The sequence below is a fragment of the Oncorhynchus clarkii genome, chromosome 11, assembly GCF_045791955.1.
Source record: "Oncorhynchus clarkii lewisi isolate Uvic-CL-2024 chromosome 11, UVic_Ocla_1.0, whole genome shotgun sequence".
Lineage (NCBI taxonomy): Eukaryota > Metazoa > Chordata > Actinopteri > Salmoniformes > Salmonidae > Oncorhynchus > Oncorhynchus clarkii.
Window position 1 is genome coordinate 22,422,781 of NC_092157.1, and position 25,418 is coordinate 22,448,198.

General features: G+C 42.0%; 1 protein-coding gene across 5 annotated transcripts in view; it reads left to right on the plus strand.

Annotated features, from left to right (window-relative positions):
* The window catches only part of LOC139420371 (TLC domain containing 4a), a 129,771-nt gene extending 111,168 nt beyond the window's left edge, over positions 1-18,603 (plus strand). Inside the window, exons 1-7 of one of the 5 annotated variants that reach the window (XM_071170399.1) lie at positions 10,663-10,780; positions 11,029-11,198; positions 12,087-12,176; positions 12,274-12,332; positions 12,552-12,646; positions 16,151-16,224; positions 17,379-17,861. In XM_071170399.1, coding sequence (XP_071026500.1) covers positions 11,044-11,198; positions 12,087-12,176; positions 12,274-12,332; positions 12,552-12,646; positions 16,151-16,224; positions 17,379-17,694 — 789 coding nt within the window. In that variant the 5' untranslated portion in view covers positions 10,663-10,780; positions 11,029-11,043 and the 3' untranslated portion in view covers positions 17,695-17,861. Of the gene's footprint in view, positions 1-10,662; positions 10,781-11,028; positions 11,199-12,086; positions 12,177-12,273; positions 12,333-12,551; positions 12,647-16,150; positions 16,225-17,378 lie in introns of those variants that run through there. The other 4 variants (XM_071170401.1, XM_071170402.1, XM_071170403.1 and 1 more) reach the window with 4 other exon arrangements.
* The last annotated feature ends 6,815 nt before the right edge of the window (positions 18,604-25,418 follow it).

Here is a 25,418-nt window from a genome sequence, read left to right on the forward strand (position 1 = left end):
GATTCAGTCTTCCCAGCCTGGTGCAGGTCTACAATTTTGTTTCTGGTGTCCTTTGACAGCTCTTTGATCTTGGCCATAGTGGAGTTTGGAGTGTGACTGTTTGAGGTTGTGGACAGGTGTCTTTTATACTGATAACAAGTTCAAACAGGTGCCATTAATGCAGGTAACGAGTGGAGGACAGAGGAGCCTCTTAAAGAAGTCACAGGTCTGTGAGAGCCAGAAATCTTGTTTGTTTGTAGGTAACCAAATACTTATTTTCCACCATAATTTGCAAATAAATTCATTAAAAATCCTACAATGTGATTTTCTGGATTTTTTGTTCTCATTTTGTCCGTCATAGTTGAAGTGTACCTATGATGAAAATTACAGGTCCCTCTCATCTTTTTAAGTAGGAGAACTTGCACAATTGGTGGCTGACTAAATACTTTTTTGCCCCACTGTAAACCCTAGATTGCCAATGCTATGTATTGGTCAGTGGGAGGCTTTGAAGCCACCGGTCGGCCATATTGGCAATCCCCAGGAGGAGCAGTTCTCCATAGGAATGACTGTAATTCTACAGTATTTCAATGAAGTGTTTAAACAACAAAATTACATGTATGAGTTTTAGGATCTCATCACGGTATCTCTGCATTCAAATTGCATTCCATAAAATGCATTTGTGTTCATTGTCCGTAGCTTATGCCAGCACAAACCATAACCCTAACGCCACCATGGGACACTCTGTTCACAACATTGAAATCAGCAAACTGCTCACCCACACAAGGCTATACACGCTGTCTTCCATCTGCCATGTACAGTTGAAATTTGGATTAATCCTTGAAGAGCACACTTCTCTAGCGTGCCAGTGCCAGCGGAGGTGGCAAAATTATTCAGCCCCCTTAAGTTAATACTTTGTAGCGCCACCTTTTGCTGCGATTACAGCTGTAAGTCGCTTGGGGTATGTCTATCAGTTTTGCACATCGAGAGACTGAATTTTTTTCCCATTCCTCCTTGCAAAACAGCTCGAGCTCAGTGAGGTTGGATGGAGAGCATTTGTGAACAGCAGTTTTCAGTTCTTTCCACAGATTCTCGATTGGATTCAGGTCTGGACTTTGACTTGGCCATTCTAACACCTGGATATGTTTATTTTTTAACCATTCCATTGTAGATTTTGCTTTATGTTTTGGATCATTGTCTTGTTGGAAGACAAATCTCCGTCCCAGTCTCAGGTCTTTTGCAGACTCCATCAGGTTTTCTTCCAGAATGGTCCTGTATTTGGCTCCATCCATCTTCCCATCAATTTTAACCATCTTCCCTGTCCCTGCTGAAGAAAAGCAGGCCCAAACCATGATGCTGCCACCACCATGTTTGACAGTGGGGATGGTGTGTTCAAGGTGATGAGCTGTGTTGCTTTTACGCCAAACATAACGTCTTGCATTGTTGCCAAAAAGTTCAATTTTGGTTTCATCTGACCAGAGCACCTTCTTCCACATGTTTGGTGTGTCTCCCAGGTGGCTTGTGGCAAACTTTAAACGACACTATATATGGATATCTTTAAGAAATGGCTTTCTTCTTGCCACTCTTCCATAAAGGCCAGATTTGTGCAATATACGACTGATTGTTGTCCTATGGACAGAGTCTCCCACCTCAGCTGTAGATCTCTGCAGTTCATCCAGAGTGATCATGGGCCTCTTGGCTGCATCTCTGATCAGTCTTCTCCTTGTATGAGCTGAAAGTTTAGAGGGACGGCCAGGTCTTGGTAGATTTGCAGTGGTCTGATACTCCTTCCATTTCAGTATTATCGCTTGCACTGTGCTCCTTTGGGATGTTTAAAGCTTGGGAAATCTTTTTGTATCCAAATCCGGCTTTAAACTTCTTCACAACAGTATCTCGGACCTGCCTGGTGTGTTCCTTGTTCTTCATGATGCTCTCTGCGCTTTTAACGGACCTCTGAGACTATCACAGTGCAGGTGCATTTTATACGGAGACTTGATTACACACAGGTGGATTGTATTTATCATCATTAGTCATTTAGGTCAACATTGGATCATTCAGAGATCCTCACTGAACTTCTGGAGAGAGTTTGCTGCACTGAAAGTAAAGGGGCTGAATAATTTTGCACGCCCAATTTTTCAGTTTTTGATTTGTTAAAAAAGTTTGAAATATCCAATAAATGTCGTTCCACTTCATGATTGTGTCCCACTTGTTGTTGATTCTTCACAAAAAAATACAGCTTTATATCTTTATGTTTGAGGCCTGAAATGAGGCAAAAGGTCGCAAAGTTCAAGGGGGCCGAATACTTTCGCAAGGCACTGTATATAAATAAATGTGTGCACAAAATTTGACAGAAATAAGCTTTTTATGCGTATGCAAATTTCTGGGATCTTTTATTTTTAAATATTTTTTGGTCGAGTGGTTAGACCTCCTCACTATGGTAATAACATATATGGCATTGGAGTCCTCTAAAATGGAACCCAGGCCAGAGAGAGAAGTAGAGAGTGTTTTTCAGGAAGATAAGGTATATGTCTAGCCTAGCTGTTTCATGTACATCTTTGGAGTTCGACATGGAGGGTGGTTGACTTATCCAAAAGCCAATCAAATCAGCCCTTTATGCAAATTATTCAACTGTGACAGACAGGAAAAGAGTGCAGAGGGAGCCATGACTCCCACACCAACTGCAGTAGCCTGCTGTGGCTGACATGCACTTGTTAACATCAGCCATGACACTGCTTTGTTGGCTGGGACCTTTGTTGTGTTTGAGGGAGCTGGAATTGGAGAAAATCTAGGTGCACTGACTGACTAGGTATAATTGTGATACTTTGTGTTGGCCCATCCCAAAGTATCACATTTAACAATTCCGTCATCCTTGTTTTGTATAAAGAGTAGTCGTCCGGTGGTGCGTGTATGCATAGGTTATACAAGTAGGTCTAAGTGTAGCAATAGGATAGCCATGTTTTACAGATTCAAAAGTGGAGCATGCCTCTGTTTTTGTTGACATTTTCTCGGTACTAGGCCCACATTGAACCATTTCCACACTCCAAGAAGTGTCCAGGTGTTCATAGCCTATATGATATGAATACACACACACACACACACACCACTACTAGGGCTCCTTAGTGGCGCAGCGGTCTAAGGCACTGCATCTCAGTGCTTGAGGCGTCACTACAGACACCCTGGTTTGATTCCAGGCTGTATCACAACTGGCCGTGATTGGGCGGCACACAATTGGCCCAGCTTCGTCCGGGTTTGGTCGGTGTAGGCCGTCATTGTCAATAAGAATTTGTTCTTAACTGACTTGCTTAGTTAAATAAAGGTTCAATTAAAAATAATAATTTACTAATGCTCTTGATTGTAAACCACACTGATTGAACTGGCTCACTGGGAAGGTATTCAGAAGGTATCAGGAGATGTCCTGTGTGAGTGTGTGCGTGTGTTTGCTTTGCTTTCTGCAGTGCTGATGAGTGTATCTCTGAGTGGCAGGAACGGGCTGGTTTACTGCCACACACCACTGCTGAGGCAGAGACGGGCTGTCTCCTGGGTCATAGCCCCAACCGGCGTTCTGCTCTACTGCTGCTGGGATCTGAGCCCTTACGGTCATGGATTCACAGTGTACTAGCCCATTATCCTATCGACTGGTATAGGCAATAATAATAATGAAGTACATACAGTTGACATCGGAAGTCTACATACACTTAGGTTGGAGTCATTAAAACTCGTTTTTCAACCACTCCACACATTTCTTGTTAACAAACTATAGTTTTGGCAAGTCGGTTTGGACATTTTTCCAACAATTGTTTACAGAAAGATTATTTCACTTATAATTCACTGTATCGCAAATCCAGTGGGTCAGATGTATACATACACTAAGTTGACTGTGCCTTTAAACAGCTTGGAAAATTCCAGAAAATGATGTCATGGAGTTAGAAGCTTCTGATAGGCTAATTGACATCATTTGAGTCAATTTGAGGTGTACCTGTATATGTATTTCAAGGCCTACCTTCAAATCAGTGCCTCTTTGCTTGACATCATGGGAAATCAAAATTAAATCAGCCAAGACCTCAGAAAAACATTTGTAGACCTCCACAAGTCTGGTTCATCCTTGGGAGCAATTTCCAAACGCCTGAAGGTACTACGTTCATCTGTACAAACAATAGTACGCAAGTATAAACATCATGGGACCACGCAGCCGTCATACTGCTCAGGAAGGAGACACATTCTGTCTCCTAGAGATGAATGTACTTTGGTGCGAAAAGTGTAAATCAATCCCAGAACAACAGCAACTGACCTTGTGAAGATGCTGAAGGAAACAGGTACTAAAGTATCTATATCCACAGTAAAACGAGTCCTATACCGACCTAACCTGAAAGGCCGCTCAGCAAGGAAGAAGCCACTGCTCCAAAACCGCCATAAAAAAGCCAGACTACGGTTTGCAACTGCACATGGGGGCAAAGATTGAGAAATGTCCTCTGGTCTGATGAAACAAAAATAGAACTGTTTGGCCATAATGACCATTGTTATGCTTGGAGGAAAAAGGGGGAGGCTTGCAAGCCGACGAACACCATCCCATCCGTTTAGCACGGTGGTGGCAGCATCATGTTGTGGGGGTGCTTTGCTGCAGGAGGGACTGGTGCTCTTCACAATATAAATGACATCATGAGGGAGGTAAATTATGTGGATATATATTGAAGCAACATCTCAAGTCATCAGTCAGGAAGTTAAAGCTTGGTCGCAAATGGGTCTTCCAAATGGACAATGACCCCAAGCATACTTCCAAAGTTGTGGCAAAATGGCTTAAGGACATCAAAGTCAAGGTATTGGAGTGGCCATCACAAATCCTTGACCTCAATCCCATAGAAAATTTGTGGGCAGAACTGAAAAAGAGTGTGTGAGCGAGGAGGCCTACACACCTGACTCAGTTACACCAGCTCTGTAAGGAGGAATGGGACAAAATTCACCCAACTTATTGTGGGAAGCTTGTGGAAGGCTACCTGAAGCGTTTGACCCAAGTTAAACAATTTAAAGGCAATGCTACACTCAATTAGTATTTGGTATGTAAACTTCTGAGCCACTGGGTATGTGATGAAAGAAATAAAAGCTGAAATAAATCATTCTCTCTACTATTATTCTGACATTTCACATTATTAAAATAAAGTGGTGATCCTAACTGACCTAAGACAGGGAATTGTTACTATCAAATCAAATCAAAATCAAATCAAATTTTTTATTTGTCACATACACATGGTTAGCAGATGTTAATGCGAGTGTAGCGAAATGCTTGTGCTTCTAGTTCCGGCAATGCAGTAATAACAAGTAATCTAACTAACAATTCCAAAACTACTGTCTTGTACACAGTGTAAGGGGATAAAGAATATGTACATAAGGATATATGAATGAGTGATGGTACAGAGCAGCATAGGCAAGATACAGTAGATGGTATCAAGTACAGTATGTACAAATGAGATGAGTATGTAAACAAAGTGGCATAGTTTAAAGTGGCTAGTGATACATGTATTACATAAGGATACAGTCGATGATATAGAGTACAGTATATACGTATGCATATGAGATGAATAATGTATGGTAAGTAACATTATATAAGGTAGCATTGTTTAAGGTGGCTAGTGATATATTTACATAATTTCCCATCAATTCCCATTATTAAAGTGGCTGGAGTTGAGTCAGTGTCAGTGTGTTGGCAGCAGCCACTCAGTGTTAGTGGTGGCTGTTTAACAGTCTGATGGCCTTGAGATAGAAGCTGTTTTTCAGTCTCTCGGTCCCAGCTTTGATGCACCTGTACTGACCTCGCCTTCTGGATGATAGCGGGGTGAACAGGCAGTGGCTCGGGTGGTTGATGTCCTTGATGATCTTTATGGCCTTCCTGTGACATCGGGTGGTGTAGGTGTCCTGGAGGGCAGGTAGTTTGCCCCCGGTGATGCGTTGTGCAGACCTCACTACCCTCTGGAGAGCCTTACGGTTGAGGGCGGTGCAGTTGCCATACCAGGCGGTGATACAGCCCGCCAGGATGCTCTCGATTGTGCATCTGTAGAAGTTTGTGAGTGCTTTTGGTGACAAGCCGAATTTCTTCAGCCTCCTGAGGTTGAAAAGGCGCTGCTGCGCCTTCTTCACGATGCTGTCTGTGTGAGTGGACCAATTCAGTTTGTCTGTGATGTGTATGCCGAGGAACTTAAAACTTGCTACCCTCTCCACTACTGTTCCATCGATGTGGAGAGGGGGGTGTTCCCTCTGCTGTTTCCTGAAGTCCACAATCATCTCCTTAGTTTTGTTGACGTTGAGTGTGAGGTTATTTTCCTGACACCACACTCCGAGGGCCCTCACCTCCTCCCTGTAGGCCGTCTCGTCGTTGTTGGTAATCAAGCCTACCACTGTTGTGTCGTCCGCAAACTTGATGATTGAGTTGGAGGCGTGCGTGGCCACGCATTCGTGGGTGAACAGGGAGTACAGGAGAGGGCTCAGAACGCACCCTTGTGGGGCCCCAGTGTTGAGGATCAGCGGGGAGGAGATGTTGTTGCCTACCCTCACCACCTGGGGGCGGCCCGTCAGGAAGTCCAGTACCCAGTTGCACAGGGCGGGGTCGAGACCCAGGGTCTCGAGCTTGATGACGAGCTTGGAGGGTACTATGGTGTTGAATGCCGAGCTGTAGTCGATGAACAGCATTCTCACATAGGTATTCCTCTTGTCCAGATGGGTTAGGGCAGTGTGCAGTGTGGTTGAGATTGCATCGTCTGTGGACCTATTTGGGCGGTAAGCAAATTGGAGTGGGTCTAGGGTGTCAGGTAGGGTGGAGGTGATATGGTCCTTGACTAGTCTCTCAAAGCACTTCATGATGACGGATGTGAGTGCTACGGGGCGGTAGTCGTTTAGCTCAGTTACCTTAGCTTTCTTGGGAACAGGAACAATGGTGGCCCTCTTGAAGCATGTGGGAACAGCAGACTGGTATAGGGATTGATTGAATATGTCCGTAAACACACCGGCCAGCTGGTCTGCGCATGCTCTGAGGGCGCGGCTGGGGATGCCGTCTGGGCCTGCAGCCTTGCGAGGGTTAACACGTTTAAATGTCTTACTCACCTCGGCTGCAGTGAAGGAGAGACCGCATGTTTTCGTTGCAGGCCGTGTCAGTGGCACTGTAAATGTCAGGAATTGTGAAAAAATGAGTTTAAATGTATTTGGCTAAGATGTATGTAAACTTCCGACTTCAACTGTAACTGTCATGTGTATACAGTAGAATCATCTGGAGATCAAAACTAACATGCTGTGTTGCTGAGTAGAAAATGTAGGCCTAATTTTAGTAGCTGCATTTTACTGCATGAAAGGTATTGTCTGCATGCATTGATATTCATAATGTGGCAATATGGTACAGAGTGAAATAAGAGCCAGAACATCAGGACGTTCAAGGGTGTCCAATCGCAGCAGCACCCAAGGCAGCATGACAATCTCCACAGCGCACTGTGTGTGTGTGTGTGTGTGTGTGTGTAATGGCTTCTGCTGGTCTGAGCTGGTGCTTGGTTGGCTGGTGATGTTTGAGCCAAAGGCTTATCTGTATGGATCAGTGCTTTCTCTACTCTGCACGGGTCAGAAAGGAAGATTCTACAGCAGAATGAGTCCATCTCTCTACTGTATGGGGACTAACTGTACAACTCCAGACATGACTGTTGTGTGCTAAAGTTTGCCTTCTAGAATCCTGACAATAGAGGTCAATAGAAACACGCACGATTTATGTTTGTTTGATGCATAGGCCTATATGGTCAGATTTCTGAAAATTTTGCCCCAGTTACACGCACCATATCTACACTGAGTATTCAAAACATTAAGAACACCTGCTCTTTCCATGGCCGACTGACCAGGTGAATCCAGGTGAAAGCTATGATCCCTTATTGATGTCACTGTAATATCCACCTCAATCAGTGTAGATGAAGGGAGACCGGTTAATGAAGGATTTTTAAGCCTTGAGACTAGAGGTCGACCGATTATGATTTTTCAACGCCGATACCGATTATTGGAGGAGCAAAAAAAGCCAATACCGATTTAATCGGACGATTTAAAAAAAAAAATAATAATTGTATTTGTAATAATGACAATTACAACAATACTGAATGAAAACTTAATATAATACATCAATAAAAATCCATTTAGCCTCGAATAAATAACGAAACATGTTCAATTTGGTTTAAATAATGCAAAAACAAAGTGTTGTAAAAGTGCAATATGTGCCATGTAAAAAAGCTAACGTTTGAGTTCCTTGCTCAGAACATGAGAACATATGAAAGTTGGTGGTTCCTTTTAACATGAGACTTCAATATTCCAAGGTAAGAGGTTGTAGGTTGTAGTTAATATAGTATTTATAGGACTATTTCTCTCTCTACCATTTTTGTATTTCATATACGTTTGACTATTGGATGTTCTTACAGGCACTTTAGTATTGACAGGGTAACAGTATAGCTTCCATCCCTCTCCTTGCCCCTACCTGGGCTCGAACCAGGAACACATCGACAAGAGCCACACTCGAAGCAGTGTTAACCATCGCTCCACAAAAGCCGCGGCCCTTGCAGAGCAAGGGGATTATCTACTCCAAGTCTCAGAGCGAGTGACATTTGAAACACTATTAGCGCGCACCCCGCTAACTAGCTAGCCATTTCACATCTGTTACACCAGCCATTAGGCTGATAGGCTTGAAGTCATAAACAGCGCTGTGCTTGCGAAGAGCTGCTGGCAAAACGCACGAAAGTGCTGTTTGAATGAATGCTTACGAGCCTGCTGCTGCCTACCATCGCTCAGTCAGACTGCTCTATCAAATCATAGACTTAATTATAACATAATAACACACAGAAGTACGAGCCTTTGGTCATTAATATGGTCGAATCCGGAAGCTATCATTTCGAAAACAAAACGTTTATTATTTCAGTGAAATACGGAACCGTTCGGTATTTTACGTAACGGGTGTCTAAATATTCTTGTTACATTGAACACCCTTCAATGTTATGTCATAATTACGTAAAATTCTGGCAAATTAGTTCGCAATGAGCCAGGCTGCCCAAACTGTTGCATATACCCTGACTCAAGAGAAGTGACACAATTTCACCTGGTTAATATTGCCTGCTAACCTGGATTTAATTTAGCTAAATATGCAGGTTTTAAAAATATATACTTCTGTGTATTGATTTTAAGAAAGGCATTGGTGTTTATGGTTAGGTACAGTCAACAATTGTGCTTTTTTCGCAAATGCGCTTTTGTTAAATCATCCCCCAGCGTTGCATCGATTATATGCAACGCAGGACACGCTAGGTAAACTAGTAATATCATCAACCATGTGTTGATAACTAGTGATTATGATTGATTGTTTTTTATAAGATAAGTTTAATGCTAGCTAGCAACTTACCTTGGCTTCTACTGCATTCGCGTAACAGGCAGGCTCCTCGTGGAGTGCAATGAGCAGGTGGTTAGAGCGTTGGACTAGTTTACCGTAAAAGGTGCAAGATTGGATCCCCCGAACTGACAAGGTGAAAATCTGTCGTTCTGCCCCTGAACAAGGCAGTTAGCCTAACGGTGGGTTGTCATTAAAAATAAGAATGTGTTCTTAACTGACTTGCCTAGTTAAATAAAGGTATTAAAAAATAGGCAGAATCAGCGCCCAAAAATACCAATTTCCGATTGTTATGAAAACTTGAAATCGGCCCTAATTAATCGGCCATTCCGATTAATCGGTCGACCTCTACTTGAGACAATTGAGACATGGATTGTGTATGTGTGCCATATTAGAGGGTGAATGAGCAAGACAAAAAAATAAGTGCCTTTGAACGAGGTATGGTAGTAGGTGCCAGGCGCACTGCTTTGAGTGTGTCAAGAAATGCAACACTGTTTTTTCACACTCAACTTTTTCCTGTGTGTATCGAGTGGTCCACCGCCCAAAGGACATCTAGCCAACTTGACACAACTGTGGGAAGCATTGGAGTCGACATGGGTCAGCATCCCTGTGGAGCTCTTTCAACAGTTTGTATAGTCCATGCCCAGGCGAATTGAGGCTGTTCTGAGTGTAAAAGGGGGTGCAACTCAATATTAGGATGGTGTTCCTAATGTTTGGTATACACAGTGTATGCATGCCTTTGAACGAGGTATGGGGTGGCAGGTAGCCTAGTGGTTAGAACGTTGGACCAGTAACCGAAAGTTTGCTAGATCGAATCCCCAAACTGACAAGGTAAAGATCTATTGTTCTGCTCCTGAACAAGGCAGTTAACCCACTGTTCCTAGGCTGTCATTGTAAATAAGGATTTGTCATTAGCTGACTTGCCTAGTTAAATAAATGCCTTCACTTTTAATATTTAACCTACTCTGTGTTTATAGTCTACTGTCAGTCCATATTTACTACCCATATTGATCTACTACAGTGTCTCTGGAACAATTCCTGGGGGACATTCTAGGTAAATTATTTAGTTTATGTTTTGCCTGTCCCTGGCCATAACGTATGTCAGTATAGCCACAAACCTTATATTCTCCACAGCACCACAGCTTCCTCTGTTGGTGTCAGTATGTCTCTTTGGGCCAGTATGTCGGTTCATTAGCCTAAAGCACCCATCTTCTCCACTCCCTTAGTTTAGTCAAGCCAAAGGTGAGTTCTGTTAAACATTGACTGACTTTGGATTTCCCTGACTGACACACATTTAACACCATCACCCTGAGACAGTCACACCACAGTCATGCCATGGACTTGCAAGAAGTGATATGTCTGGTGCAATTCAAATGGATAAACACAGGCTGAAGAAAATAACTTTTCTAGGATAAATAGTAGGTGAGTGAAGATCAACTCTGTTGATTTGGATTTATAAGTGATAAGCTTGAGGTTGGGCCGAAAATGTTTGTGTTCCTTACTGCCTGTAACCTAAAACTTAGTATACTGCCTGTCTACCTAGTTGTATCCACAGTTGTTCTTTGTTTTGCCTATATGTGTTTTGTTGAATCTATCCAACTCACCGTTCACCTTTCACCCTCTTTCTCCCTTCCTCTCTCTCCTCCCACTCTCTCCCTCCCTCTCTCCAGTGGGCTTAGGCGGCCATGGACCTGTTCAGCCAGCTCATCCTTGTCATCTCGGTCACCAGTTTCCTCTCCTTCCAGTGGCTCTTCCACCGGGTCAGTCCCTGGGTCTCCACCCGTGTCAGCCCTGGCTTCTTACGCCTTGCAGACAAGCAGAAGGTGGAGTGGAACTCAAGGTATAGAACACTGGCTACTGGCTGCAACACACACTGATAATATACTTTGTGTCAGCACATTAATGCATACATTTTAGTGGATGTAGAATAGAGTCATCGTCCATATTTCCATAATGGGCACATTTGGTTAATGTTTTCGAACGTATCCCACAAAATTGTGGGTCAGAATATTTACAGTGAAGTGTCGACTGTCTGCTAAGTTGTTAATTTGTCATCCAGTTGTTTAACACAGTTCATGACTTAATGTGCCGCCACATCTCACCAGATTTACTAATCAAAATATCAGACAAAAATACACTTATCACACCGCATGGTACACTGTGTACCATGCACAGTTATGATATCAAATCCTTATGGTGTCAGTTATTATTATTATTATTATTATTATTATTATTACAACTGTCCATAGTAGAGTGTACTGTATACTGCAAAGCCACAGCTGTCTTGAAGATTACAGATTACCGTCAGATGACCCTGTCTGTGAAGGTTCTGTAGTGGTTTCGTCTTTCTCTGGCAGACTGGCAGGGAGATGTTGATGTGGGTCGTTACAGGAGGAACACAGACCTGGCTTACAGTAGATACAGCCTAACTGAGTCCGCCTGGGCGCCTGATTTACTTGACAACCTGTCTAACTTTCTCGACTGACTGACTGGCTTTCTGCCTGTCTGACTGCCCACTTGCCTGTCTGACTGCCTGATAGCCTGCCTGTCTGAGTGACCCCTGAACGGTGTTTAATCTCCTGTTCTAATTGGGCTGAATCTGTCTGCCGGTGGCCGTGCAACCAATCAATTAATTCCACCTGCACTGTGCACAGGAACACTTAATCTGCATCACTTATTAAAGTGTTTTATCACAGATTTGACCAGGGGTGTGTGTGTGTTCTTTTAGGACCGTGTCCACGCTTCATGCCCTTGTGGTGGGACTCTTCTGTCTCTACATCCTGCTCTTTGATGACGCCATCAATGAAGACCCCGTCTGGTGAGGACGTTGAAGTTGAAGTGCATGATGGAACCAGTGTGTTGTGTACATACTATTTACCCATTTTGTGTCTTGTCCTGTCTTTTTCTGCCAACAGGGGAGATCCCACACTTGTGAAGATAAATGTTGGCGTGACAACAGGCTACCTCATATCTGGTGAGAACAAAGACACTTTAGTCTCATACCCACTTGCAAAGGTCCTCATTCACTACATGACGTCTTGGCAATCCCTAGCCACTCTTCGGCGACATTGGCAAAATCAGTTTTGTTTTGCCCTTTTTGTCTGTACCAGAATTTTTGTTGTTGTTGCATTTCTTAACACTTGATGTAATATCTTCTGTTTAATATTGTGTTGTTCTTTTCGTCTGTTCCCAGATCTGCTGCTAATATTTTACTATTGGAAGGCGATAGGCGACAAGTTTTTTGTAGTGCACCACCTGGCAGCGTTATATGCTTACTACTATGTACTGGTGAGTTCCCTATTGTCCAATAGCAGAACATGCAGGCAAGATGGGAAAGAGACGACTAAAGGTGAACAGCTGTGCCATGTCATGCTGGGTGATTGTGATGACAGGGCCGGGAGATTGGGTGTAAGGAGAGCGCTAACGCGTGAACATAGTTCTGTTCCTATTAGCTCTGCTAGGACTCTGCTAGTGAGAACATGTGGCGCTAGCCTGCCGGCACTATTTTCACCTTCTTCTAATGCATCTCATTAGCTAATCCTCAGCTGTTGAATATATGTGTATGGGAATCATTAGAATAGTATAGGGCCATACTGTTGGCTTGATAGTATATCATTCACCCAGGAGCTGGACTCTTGTGATCTCGTGAAATGTGATAGCCTATGTGTTGGAAGTTATTGGGAATTGCTTTCGTTGGTAATGTTTTGTCTCACGTTACGGATTGTGATTGAGTGCGAAAAGGGTTGAGGTTATGATACAAGAAGTGTGCATACATTTTGGTTAGGATGATCATTAGGGATAGTTTGGATTGAAATCGGCACTGCTTAATCGGCACTGTCTAGTCAAGGAACATGCTTGTTTGTCTGGACAGTGACAATGGACCTGGTTATAACCACTGGTTATAATGGTGAAGCAAGTTGTATGCCCAGCCATCCAGGACACTGCTGTTCACCCTTGGTCTGTAGCCATCCAGATCACCAGGTTCTGTAGCTCATAACAATGTTGGTATTTTTTGCATGGAATGCTTAATGATGGTAATGGCCGACACCCTCCTTCCCTTCTTCCTCACCTTGCCCTTAAGTCCTGCATTTATTTCACTGATCCCTCAGCCTTTTATGGAGCTGGACTGAGCTGAGCTGTGCATGCCTCCATTTGTCCTGGCATTCCCAATGTTGGTGGAGGGGTCTCCAACTACTGTATGTGCATGCCAAAACAACGTTACTGCCTCTTACTGTTTTGTGGCAGAGATGAGCTCTGCCTCCTTTCTCTCAAACTCTTGTCCTCTGCCCCACTATTTCCAAAGTTGCTTCTTCCTAGACTGTTATGGCAGAGGACCCTTGAGAATAACTGAAATGTTGATGATGATAATAACACTTTGCCATGAATGATGCTTAAGTGTGTCTCGTCTATGAATGTGTCCTCACTGTAATGCTTTAGCTCTGTGAGGGCTTGCCTACTTAACTTCAAGCCTCACGTGTCTCTGTTTTAAGAGTGGCTTTGTTTCAAACCAACCCATAACCTTAAATCTTTCTACAATAAGCTTAGCTGAGTTTATCCCTTAGCGTTGTATGCAAATTGTATTCATATCCAACTTGAAGGACCAAAAATGTACAGTGTATGCATTGCAAAGCTACTCTGAGGTACAATGCATTTCAATGTACATTTGAGAGAAAATGTGAAAGTGTAATTTTTTTTTTTAAAGGCCATACTGGTGTAGGCCATACGGTCACTGGACACTCACGACTGCTTAGCACAGTCATGCTTGTTATTACAAAATACAAAAACCAAGTAACTTTGGGAGATACTATACACATTTGCTACAATCTGTTCAACTTAAAAGCCCTTTATAACTTGTTATACTAGTTGATGGATTTTACATTTTTGGTCTGGCTTTCTATCAAAGCTGTTATGTCAGTATGTTGTTAATTTGGTGACTATTATTAATTGATCCAGCTGTTTTATGTAGATTATATTAGATCATTGTAAAAACAATAAGGCTATTATACCCAGAACAAGCAAACTAATTCATAGGCTAATATTTGATTGCTGTTTGATTTCTAAAGCGCATGTTATCAATGTTGTTGCTTCTTTATGCTTCTAACTATAGTTGCACCTTTCTCTCTAATCTGTCTGTCTCATAGAGATAGATAAGAGGACTCTAGTGCCCAAAAGCCAGTTTAAGAATGGGCAGCGCCATTAAGGACATTCAACATTTTGAAGTAGTCAACTGGGTTTCACTTCCCATGGGTTAGGGTATCAGCCAATGAATTATACTTGTGAGCAAACATTCCATAATTGCAGGTGGCAGTAAATTGCCAACCTTGGTTTTATACCTGTTCAAACAACCCACTCCAGGTGGCAGTATGCACCCTTTCCATTTGTTTACCAACTCATAGAAGTGGTAGAAGAGGTAAATTGACTACTTCAAAATGGAGATGGCCTCAATGGCGCTGCCCATACTCTCACATACGCCGTAATGGGCCAGATACAACGTTGCGACCTGTAACTTTCTCTATGGTCTGTCTCTCTATCCTTTGCTAATACGGTCTCTTAAAATAATATAGTCTCACAATTACCAGCAAAACATTCATGCAAAAACTACCCAATTCAAATTAGGTTGTGTAAAATGTAAACGCTTAAGATCAGGCCTGACTCCTCGAGACTGAATCCTTCCTGTCTTGTCTGCTGTTATTGCCTTTGTGCTACACTGAGCAGATATGACCTATCTGTCCAGTAACGGTATGGATTTACCAGTACCTAGAGGTCCTAGCATGGAGATGCTGGGAAAGTTCATATCCTCTCTGGTATAACTTGAACCATGTCCATACCTTGAGAGTAAGTATATGCCACGTATGAACTTTTGTTTCAGTCTTATAAGGTAAGTTTCCACTTTTGGTGTGTGCTATTTGGAATATCTTTCCCTGTGTTAAGCCTGAAATACCAATAGGATATGGAAATGAGACTTGTTTTTATGAGCAGATTTGTATACCACCCGGAAGAGAGCGAGCTGATACCAGCCCTTAGATCATACCAGCACTCATGTCCGAGGGTGATAATATAGGGTCGATACCTTCCTATAACAGCTTGTGATTATAAGCATTGCTCTTATACGCATGGCTAATCATTGCTCATTTGGCTAGTAGCTGAATGTCTACACGTCAAACCTTGGCTGTGCGTGCACACTATGTTGAGGTTTACTTAACACTATGCTATTAGAAATGTTGCCAACCCATTCGTGTGTGTGTGTGTGAAGGGACTGTAATTTAGCTGTTTCACCAACACCGTAATTTTACTGAGTCACTAACTTCGTGTTTTTTTTTAGTCCTGGAACCTCATTGCTGTCATCGTAAATATACCCTCAGTGATATGAATGAGCACTCCGTATATTGGGTTCTACTGAAGATGAAATAAGAACACAGACTAAATGTGGACCCTTGAAAAGCCTGAAGACGTTAGCCGAGTCTCCTGAAAAATAGCCACGGAGCAGACCTATAATCAGAAAGTGATTTAAATGATTACATTTTAGATCCAAACCCATCCAAAATGGCTCCTTAATTAATTGAAAAGTTCAGTATGGTAAAAGTGAGATCTTAACTCGTTTCCCCCCCAAAATGTTTTACCATCATCATGTGTTCTTTTGTTAATGATGTTGGATCCATCTTTCTGTACACACATGGTGTGAAGGCCTCCCTATACTGATGTGATGTTTGATCAAATGAAAGCATTTTGAGTCCCTTTCTTTCCTGTTTCATTGTTTCTCTCCATTTTCCTCTTTTTACCCTGTTCTTCCAGGGACACGGAATGTTGCCTTATTTTGCTAACTTCCGTCTGCTTGCAGAGTTCTCCACGCCGTGTGTCAACCAGCGGTAGGTAGCAGATGTATATAAACTCATTGAATATGTCTATGGTAGGTACCAACCACACCAAGGCCTGAGTTTAGACAGGACAGTGACACTCATGACCAATTGGCTCAGAAGCCAATTAATAAGTTAAGTAACTGTCCAGTGAAAATCTCACTTAATATTTTTCTAACTCACACCCAAATAATGTTGTTTACTCATCCTAAAACATAAACTCCACCTCAAACTTGATTCTCAAACAAATTGTTTAAATGCTTTATTTTTCCTCATAGAGGATGATGTGAACTGGTCGATCAGCGGTCGTCTCGCGTGAATATTTTTACTGACCGCTATACGCCCACACCATTCTGTTGTTGGGGTACGCCCACACCATTCTGTTGTTGGGGTACGCCCACACCATTCTGTTGTTTGGGGTACGCCCACACCATTCTGTTGTTTGGGGTACGCCCACACCATTCTGTTTGGGGTACGCCCACACCATTCTGTTGTTTGGGGTACGCCCACACCATTTTGTTGTTTGGGGTACGTCCACACCATTTTGTTGTTTGGGGTACGCCCACACCATTCTGTTGTTTGGGGTACGCCCACACCATTCTGTTGTTTGGGGTACGCCCACACCATTCTGTTGTTTGGGGTACGCCCACACCATTCTGTTGTTTGGGGTACGCCCACACCATTCTGTTGTTTGGGGTACGCCCACACCATTCTGTTGTTTGGGGTACGCCCACACCATTCTGTTGTTTGGGGTACGCCCACACCATTCTGTTGTTGGGGTACGCCCACACCATTTTGTTGTTGGGGTACGCCCACACCATTCTGTTGGTTGGGGTACGCCCACACCATTCTGTTGGTTGGGGTACGCCCACACCATTCTGTTGGTTGGGGTACGCCCACACCATTCCAACACAGAAAAGCTGCTTTTTAATTGTAAGGAAAAATGATTTCACTCATATTGTAATTATAGGTCATATTTCATACAAATCTGGAAACACTGGACAATTACTTTCATATATTGATTTCAATAAATATGATTTTTTTGTTTTTATGTCCATCTGTGAGAGATTACCCTTTATATTGTTTGAATCCCATTAAGCCCAGAGTTGTGTTAACTTCAGTTTTTCTCCTCCTCTACTTCATTGTACTGACTGTCTTTCTTCCAGCTGGTTCTTTGAAGTGTTAGGTTACTCCAAGTCCTCCAGGCCCAACATCGCTAATGGGATGGCCATGGCCGTTGTCTTCTTCCTGGTTCGCATTGCCGTCATGCCCCTCTACTACAGCCGCATGTGGTCCGTGTATGGCACCGAAGCCTTCTACCGCGTCCCGCCGGAAGGCCGCGCTGCCTGGATCATCTCCAGCATCTGTCTGGATGTCATGAACGTCATGTGGATGCACAAGATTGCCCGCGGCTGCTACAAGGTCATGCGCTCGGCCCGACGACACAAAGTGGGGACACAGGAGAACGGAAAGGCTGAATAAAAAGCAAGAGGATGGTTGATGTTATGGGTAAGGAGAGCCCATTGAACCACTGTCCCCTTTTAGTGCACAATTGGATTAGTAACTTTACCTGACTGGGACTACTGTTTCAGTGTCAACTAACTTACAAAAAGCTAAGTCTTGCACTGACTGAACTTTATGGTAGTAGACCCAGGACATTGATGTGGACAAAGGGGCAATATCTTGGGCAGTGATGTGTATAACTGCCTCTTAGCAATACTTCCTGTGCATGGCAAATGTATTTTTCTGTTGCATTTTATCACAAAACAGCGTGTCTGGGATGAAGTCTGTTTTTCCCAAACGCTTCACCAAGTCAAACGTTTACTGCTTGTTCTAGACCATAGACTCAAATGTGTGAATGGTCCTGTGCTCCCCAAAACAACTTGAAGCACCTCCCTTTCATTTGGATTTTTATATACATTTGAAGTCGGAAGTTTACATACACCTTAACCAAATACATTTCAATTCAAGTGTATATAAGTTTAGGTTTTTCACAATTCCTGACATTTAATCCTAGTAAAAATTCCCTTTCTTAGATCAGTTAGAATCACCACTTTATTTTAAGAATGTGAAATGTCAGAATAATAGTAGAGCGATTTATTTCAGCTTTTATTTCTTTCATCACATTCCCAGTGGGTCAGAAATTTACATAGACTCAATTAGAGGTCGACCGATTATGATTTTTCAACGGCGATACCGATACCAATTATTGGAGGACAAAAAAAGCCGATACCGATTAATCGGCCGATTTTTGAAATGTATTTGTAATAATGACAATTACAACAATACTGAATGAACACTTATTTTAACTTAATATAATACATCAATAAAATCAATTTAGCCTCAAACAATGAAACATGTTCAATTTGGTTTAAATAATGCAAAAACAAAGTGTTGGAGAAGAAAGTAAAAGTGCAATCTGTGCCATGTAAGAAAGCTAATGTTTAAGTTCCTTGCTGAGAACATGTGAACATATGAAAGCTGGTGGTTCCTTTTAGCATGAGTCTTCAATATTCCCAGGTAAGAAGTTTTAGGTTGTAGATATTATAGGAATTATAGGACTATTTCTCTCTATACCATTTCTATTTCATATACCTTTGACTATTGGATGTTCTTATAGGCACTTTAGTATTGCCAGTGTAACAGTATAGCTTCTGTACCTCTCCTCGCTCCTACCTGGGCTCGAACCAGGAACACAACGACAACAGCTACCCTCGAAGCAGCGTTACCCATGCAGAGCAAGGGGAACAACTACTCCAAGTCTCAGAGCGAGTGATGTTTGAAACGCTATTAGTGTGCACCCCGCTAACTAGCTAGCCATTTCACATCGGTTACACCAGCCTAATCTCGAGAGTTGATAGGTTTGAAGTCATAAACAGCGCAATGCTTGACGCACAACGAAGAGCTGCTGGCAAAACGCACGAAAGTGCTGTTTGAATGAATGCTTATAAGCCTGCTGACACCATCGCTCAGTCAGACTGCTCTATCAAATCATAGACTTAATTATAACATAATAACACACAAATGTGAGCCTTAGGTCATTAATATGGTCGAATCCGGAAGCTATCATCTCAAAAACAAGACATTTATTCTTTCAGTGAAATACAGAACCGTTCTGTATTTTATCTAACGGGTGGCATCCATCAGTCTAAATATTCCTGTTACATTGCACAACCTTCAATGTTATGTCATAATTATGTAAAATTCAGGCAAATTAGTTTGCAATGAGCCAGGCGGCCCAAACTGTAGCATATACACTGACTCTGCGTACAATGAACGCAAGAGAAGTGACACAATTTCACCTGGTTAATATTGCCTGCTAACCTGGATTTCTTTTAGCTAAATATGCAGGTTTAAAAATGTATACTTCTGTGTATTGATTTTAAGAAAGGCATTGGTGTTTATGGTTAGGTACACGTTGGAGCAACGACAGTCCTTTTTTGCAAATGCGCACTGCATCGATTATATGCAACGCAGGACACGCTAGGTAAACTAGTAATATCATCAACCATGATTAAGTTTAATGCTAGCTAGCAACTTACCTTGGCTTCTTACTGCATTTGCGTAACAGGCGGGCTCCTCGTGAGGCAGGTGGTTAGAGCGTTGGACGAGTTAACTGTAAGGTTGCAAGATTGAATCCCTGAGCTGACAAGGTAAAAATCTGTCGTTCTGCCCCTGAACAAGGCAGTTAACCCACCTTTCCTAGGCCGTCATTGAAAATAAGAATGTGTTCTTAACTGACTTGCCTAGTTAAATAAAGAATAAATAAAGGTGTAAAAATATATATTTTTAAATCAGCGTCCAAAATTACCGATTTCCGATTGTTATGAAAACTTGAAATCGGCCCTAATTAATCACCCATTCCGATTAATCGGTCGACCTCTACCCTCAATTAGTATTTGGTAGCATTGCCTTTAAATTGTTTAACTTGGGTCAAACGTTTCGGATAGCCTTCCACAAGCTTCCCACAATAAGTTGGGTGAAATTTGGCCCGTTCCTACTGACAGAGCTGGTGTAACCAAGTCAGGTTTGTAGGCCTCATTGCTCGCACACGCTTTTTCAGTTCTGCCCACAAATATTATATAGGATTGAGGTCAGGGCCTTGTGATGGCCACAGCCATTTTGCCACAACTTTGGAAGTATGCTTGGGGTCATTGTCCATTTGGAAGACCCATTTGCGACCAAGCTTTAACCAAGCTTTTAATGTTGCTTCAATATATCCACATAATTTTCCCTCCCCATGATGCCATCTATTTTGTGAAGTGCACCCAGTCCCTCCTGCAGCAAAGCACCTCCTCAACATGATGCTGCCACCCCCGTGCTAAACGGATGTGATGGTGTTCTTCGGCTTGCAAGCCTCTCCCTTTTTCCTCCAAACATAATTATGGCCAAACAGTTCTGTTTTTGTTTCATCAGACCAGAGGACATTTCTCCAAAAAGTACAATCTTTGTCCCCGTTTGTAGTTGCAAAACATATTCTGGCTTTTTTATGGCTGTTTTGGAGCAGTGGCTTCTTCCTTGCTGAGCGGCCTTTCAGGTTATGTCGATATAGGACTCGTTTTACTGTGGATATAAATACTTTTACCTGTTTCCTCCAGCATCTTCACAAGGTCCTTTGCTGTTGTTCAGAGATTGATTTACACTTTTTGCACCAAAGTACGTTCATCTCTAGGAGACAAAACGCGTCTCCTTCCTGAGCGGTATGAAGGCCGTGTTGTCCCATGATGTTTATACTTGCATACTATTGTTTGTACAGACGAACGTGGTACCTTCAGGCATTTACAAATTGCTCCCAAGAATGAACCAGACTTGTGGAGGTCTACAATTGTTTTTCTGAGGTATTGGCAGATTTCTTTTGATTTTCCCATGATGTCAAGCAAAGAGGCACTGAGTTTGAAGGTGTACCTTGAAATACATCCACAGGTACACCTCCAATTGACTCAAATGATGTCAATCAGCCTATCAGAAGCTTCTAATGCCATGACATACTTTTCTGGAATTTTCCAAGCTGTTTAAAGGCACAGTCAATTCGTGTATGTAAAATTCTGACCCACTGGAATTGTGATTACAGTGAATTGTGAAATAATCTGTCTGTAAACAATTGTTGGAAAAATTACTTGTGTCATGTACAAAGTAGATGTCCTAACCGACTTGCCAAAACTATAGTTTGTTAACAAGACATTTGTGAAGTGGTTGAAAAAACGAGTTTTAATGACTAGGAGGGAGGTTCCTTGATGTGCAGAAGGGCATAAGACAAAGGAATGTGTAACATTGGGGAAAGTAGTGGTATGTGTTAATTGTAGGGGTGCCCATTGGGCACAAGTAGGGGTGCCCGAGGGGTACAAGACATTTGTGAAGTGGTTGAAAAACAAGGTTTAATGACTCCAAACTAAGTGTATGTAAACTTTCGACTTCAACTGTATATATTTTCTGGTTGCCTGAATCACAGGTTGAATATAAACATTTTGAACACAGAAGAACCAATGCAGGAAGTATTTCAGTAATGGTCTGTGTCATTAAAAAGCCCATGCTGCTGTCTGTCTGCTGAGGGAGGACAGGGTGTAGCAACTTCCCCTTTAAACCCAAACACAGTGTCTGTAAGAACTGGATGGACATCTAGTGCAATTAAACCTTGATTCCTTTCAGCTCAGCTCTATCTCATTCACTCTCAAGGAGTCACTCTGAAACTGACCCAATGCTGAAGAAGACCTACTGTATATATCCTTGCTCAAATGGAATAAGGCCTCTCTCCACTCCATGGGAAAAAGGGAAAGTTAAAGAGGAAATGGATGAATCCTTATATTTGCCCAGCTGAGTTACAGATTTTGGGGGATTTTGAGTTTAAATATATTTTTTTAATAATTTTGTTTTAATCAAAAAGAGGACGGCGTCGGTTCATTTTGCTGGTATCGTCATAGGAAATGGCGTGCTGCTTGCCTGAGAAAGAGGATGTTGAAAGAGAACTTGAGAACGTGTCAGTTGAAGCGATAGGAAAACGCCTCGTGAGCATTGTTAGCTGGATTCTGACATTCTTCTCAGATTTGATTTGCTCAGATATAATACATGAGCTTTTTGTCCTCAACATTTCAATAATTTGAGAGTTTAAATGCCATAATCTCATAATGTGTATGGTCACAAGTTGTTTTTCTCTTTCTAATTTACACACATACTGTCTGTCAACATACATGCACTGTCAACCGGGGCATGCTGTAATTAACTTTCAGTACTGGGTCTCAGATCAATATGAAACCAGAGTTTCCTCCATTTTTGGATGTGGGGCCATTGAGACAATATTATTGGATGAGTATGTCCCTTGTTCTAGGATCTTGGGGTAAGGAACTTCTTCTGAACTGTATCAAATGTTATTTATTTTTTACCGGTTATATACTGGGGCAGCACGTCAATGTTTGTACCTACATATATTATTTAAGGAGATGAATGACAGAGGTATTCATGATGTACATTTATGAGGAAAAGCTTTCATGATACAGTGACATGCATTTATAATCAATGTTATATACCTGCTTTCTCACTGAGCAGTTGAGTATAGTGCGCACACACACACACACACACAACATACGTGTACAGTCTTTGGAAAAGAGGGTGTGTCGTACTACATTAGTATTTTACTGACTGAATGACTATTTAACACAAAGTAGAATGATGACAAATGTTTGTGAGGATAAGGAACTACTAGCATTGTCCTCATCCAAATGAAAAGTTTACTTTTCAAAAACTTGTGTACTTGAATTTTGACTGTACTTTCATTTATATGGTGGACACAAATAAGCATATTTTTAATGGTCTGTGAAACAAAATAGGGAACTCAAGTCATCATATTTGGCCTTGTCATGCTCTCCAGTCTTCTTTTGTGATGGTTGCCTTTTTAAAATCAGATTTGAATTGCACAGTGAGCTTTTGTTACGGCTTTTCCAATGGAATGTCCAAAATATGTTCTCTCTACAGTGTTTGTTTTGATAAGCCCGCCTCAATGTAATTTCAACACATGTTCATTCTGAAAAGGATCGCATAATTATACACTATTGTGTGGGGTGGATTATGGCAATGAATGTACAGTAATCAACTATTTCTCAGTGAAACGTGTGCCAGTATAGAGCAGTGTTAACTGAAGCGCTATACATTTCCGTTGAACTAAACTGCACAAACCCTGACCATGTTCTACTGTCGTCTCCTCTCCTTATCAACTCTCCTCGATGTTCACTGATCTGAAAGGATAGTCACAAAGACCGTCAGCCCTCAGTACTGTGTGTTGTGGCCATACAGTCCGTCTATGGTTGTGGCGGTATGCTCATGCATGATCATGTTCCTCTCTTCACACACCCTCTATAAATGCATGTGGTATTGCATGGAGATCACTGTAAACAAATAGCAATTTTATTGCAAGCTGTATTTTGTTTCTTGTTTTGAAATCCATGTACATGATGTCTAAACCCTATTAGTATTCTTCTGTACTTGTTGTTCATGATGTTATCCAGCGATGATGATTGTGAACATGTGAAACAACTGTGGCTAACACCCAGCACAGAAATATCCAATTAGGGAAATTATACTTGATAATAATCAGCACAGTTGCAATATGGGCAGTGCAAATAAACATGAATACCTTACGTCTCGCATTTTATTGTAATTGTGTATTTCTTCAAGTAATGGTCATGTTTATTAGTAAAAACCAATAGAAAGTACACACCACTGGTGTACAAGATAGGCTTTCAAAATACTAGTTCTCTCATTTTGCAAGTTTTTACTGAATGAAAGATGGGGAAATACATCCTACAGAGATGATTTAGTGAACTGAGCCCTGAATTGTTCAAGAAAATGTTTGGGTGATGGTTGTTGTTTACTTTTGTTGTTGATCTTTTACAATACATGTCAAATCTGTGAAGATATGTGTTGCTTTTTATGATTTGAATGTTTTTGTTTTTATTACAATGTTCCAAATGTAATGAAGATATGGGGTCCAATGTTCACCCAAAGAGAAAAATATACTATAAAACACTCAGCAGCACCCCTGACCTGTTTGTGGAAAGGGAACGTTTACATGTTGGCAAAAACATGAAAGTTTTAACATTTTAATTCACACTTGTTGTTCTTAATTTTACACACCTGATGCCATTTGCCTGAGTAAAGCAATATGCAGCATTTTAAGTGTCAATAAATATTCTGAATTTAATTGTTTTCTTACTGTCTGTTTGTGTGTTCTACTTTATGAAGGGGATTTGGGACATGAAATATTACAAATGAACATATGAGGCTATTGCCAAAACTTTTCTAAACCCAGAGGCCCAACATTGTATGACTTCTAGGAACGCACGCTTGTGAAGCAGACCAGAACGGGTTTGGGGTTAGAGAACTCAATGAGAAGTGGAAAATTCATCCTTAGTTAGGCACAACCTAGATTCAAGCCAATGTCTTAAGTAACAACACAAACTCAAAAAAGTTCTGGGACATTGTAAAGTCCATGGAGAATAAGAGCACCTCCTCCCAGCTGCCCACTGCACTGAGGATAGGAAAGTCTGTTACCACCAATAAATCCACTATAATTGAGAATTTCAATAAGCATTTTTCTACGGCTGGCCATGTTTTCCACCTGGCCACCCCTACCCCGGTCAACAGCACTGCACCCCCCCCACAGCAACTCGCCCAAGCCTTCCCCATTTATCCTTCTCCCAAATCCAGTCAGCTGATTTTCTTAAAGAGCTGCAAAATCTGGACCCCCACAAATCAGCCGGGCTAGACAATCTGGACCCTTTCTTTTTAAAATTATCTGCCGAAATTGTTGCAACCCCTATTCCTAGCCTGTTCAACCTCTCTTTCGTGTCGTCTGAGATTCCCAAAGATTGGAAAGCAGCTGTGGTCATCCCCCTCTTCAAAGGGGGGGACACTCTTGACCCAAACAGCTACAGACCTATATCTATCCTACCCTGCCTTTCTAAGGTCTTCGAAAGCCAAATTAACAAACAGATCACCGACCATTTCGAATCCCACCATACCTTCTCCGCTATGCAATCTGGTTTCAGAGCTGGTCATGGGTGCACCTCAGCCACGCTCAAGGTCCTAAATTATATCTTAACTGCCATCGATAAGAAACAATACTGTGCAGCCGTATTCATTGACCTGGCCAAGGCTTTCGACTCTGTCAATCACCACATCCTCATCGGCAGACAAAACAGCCTTGGTTTCTCAAA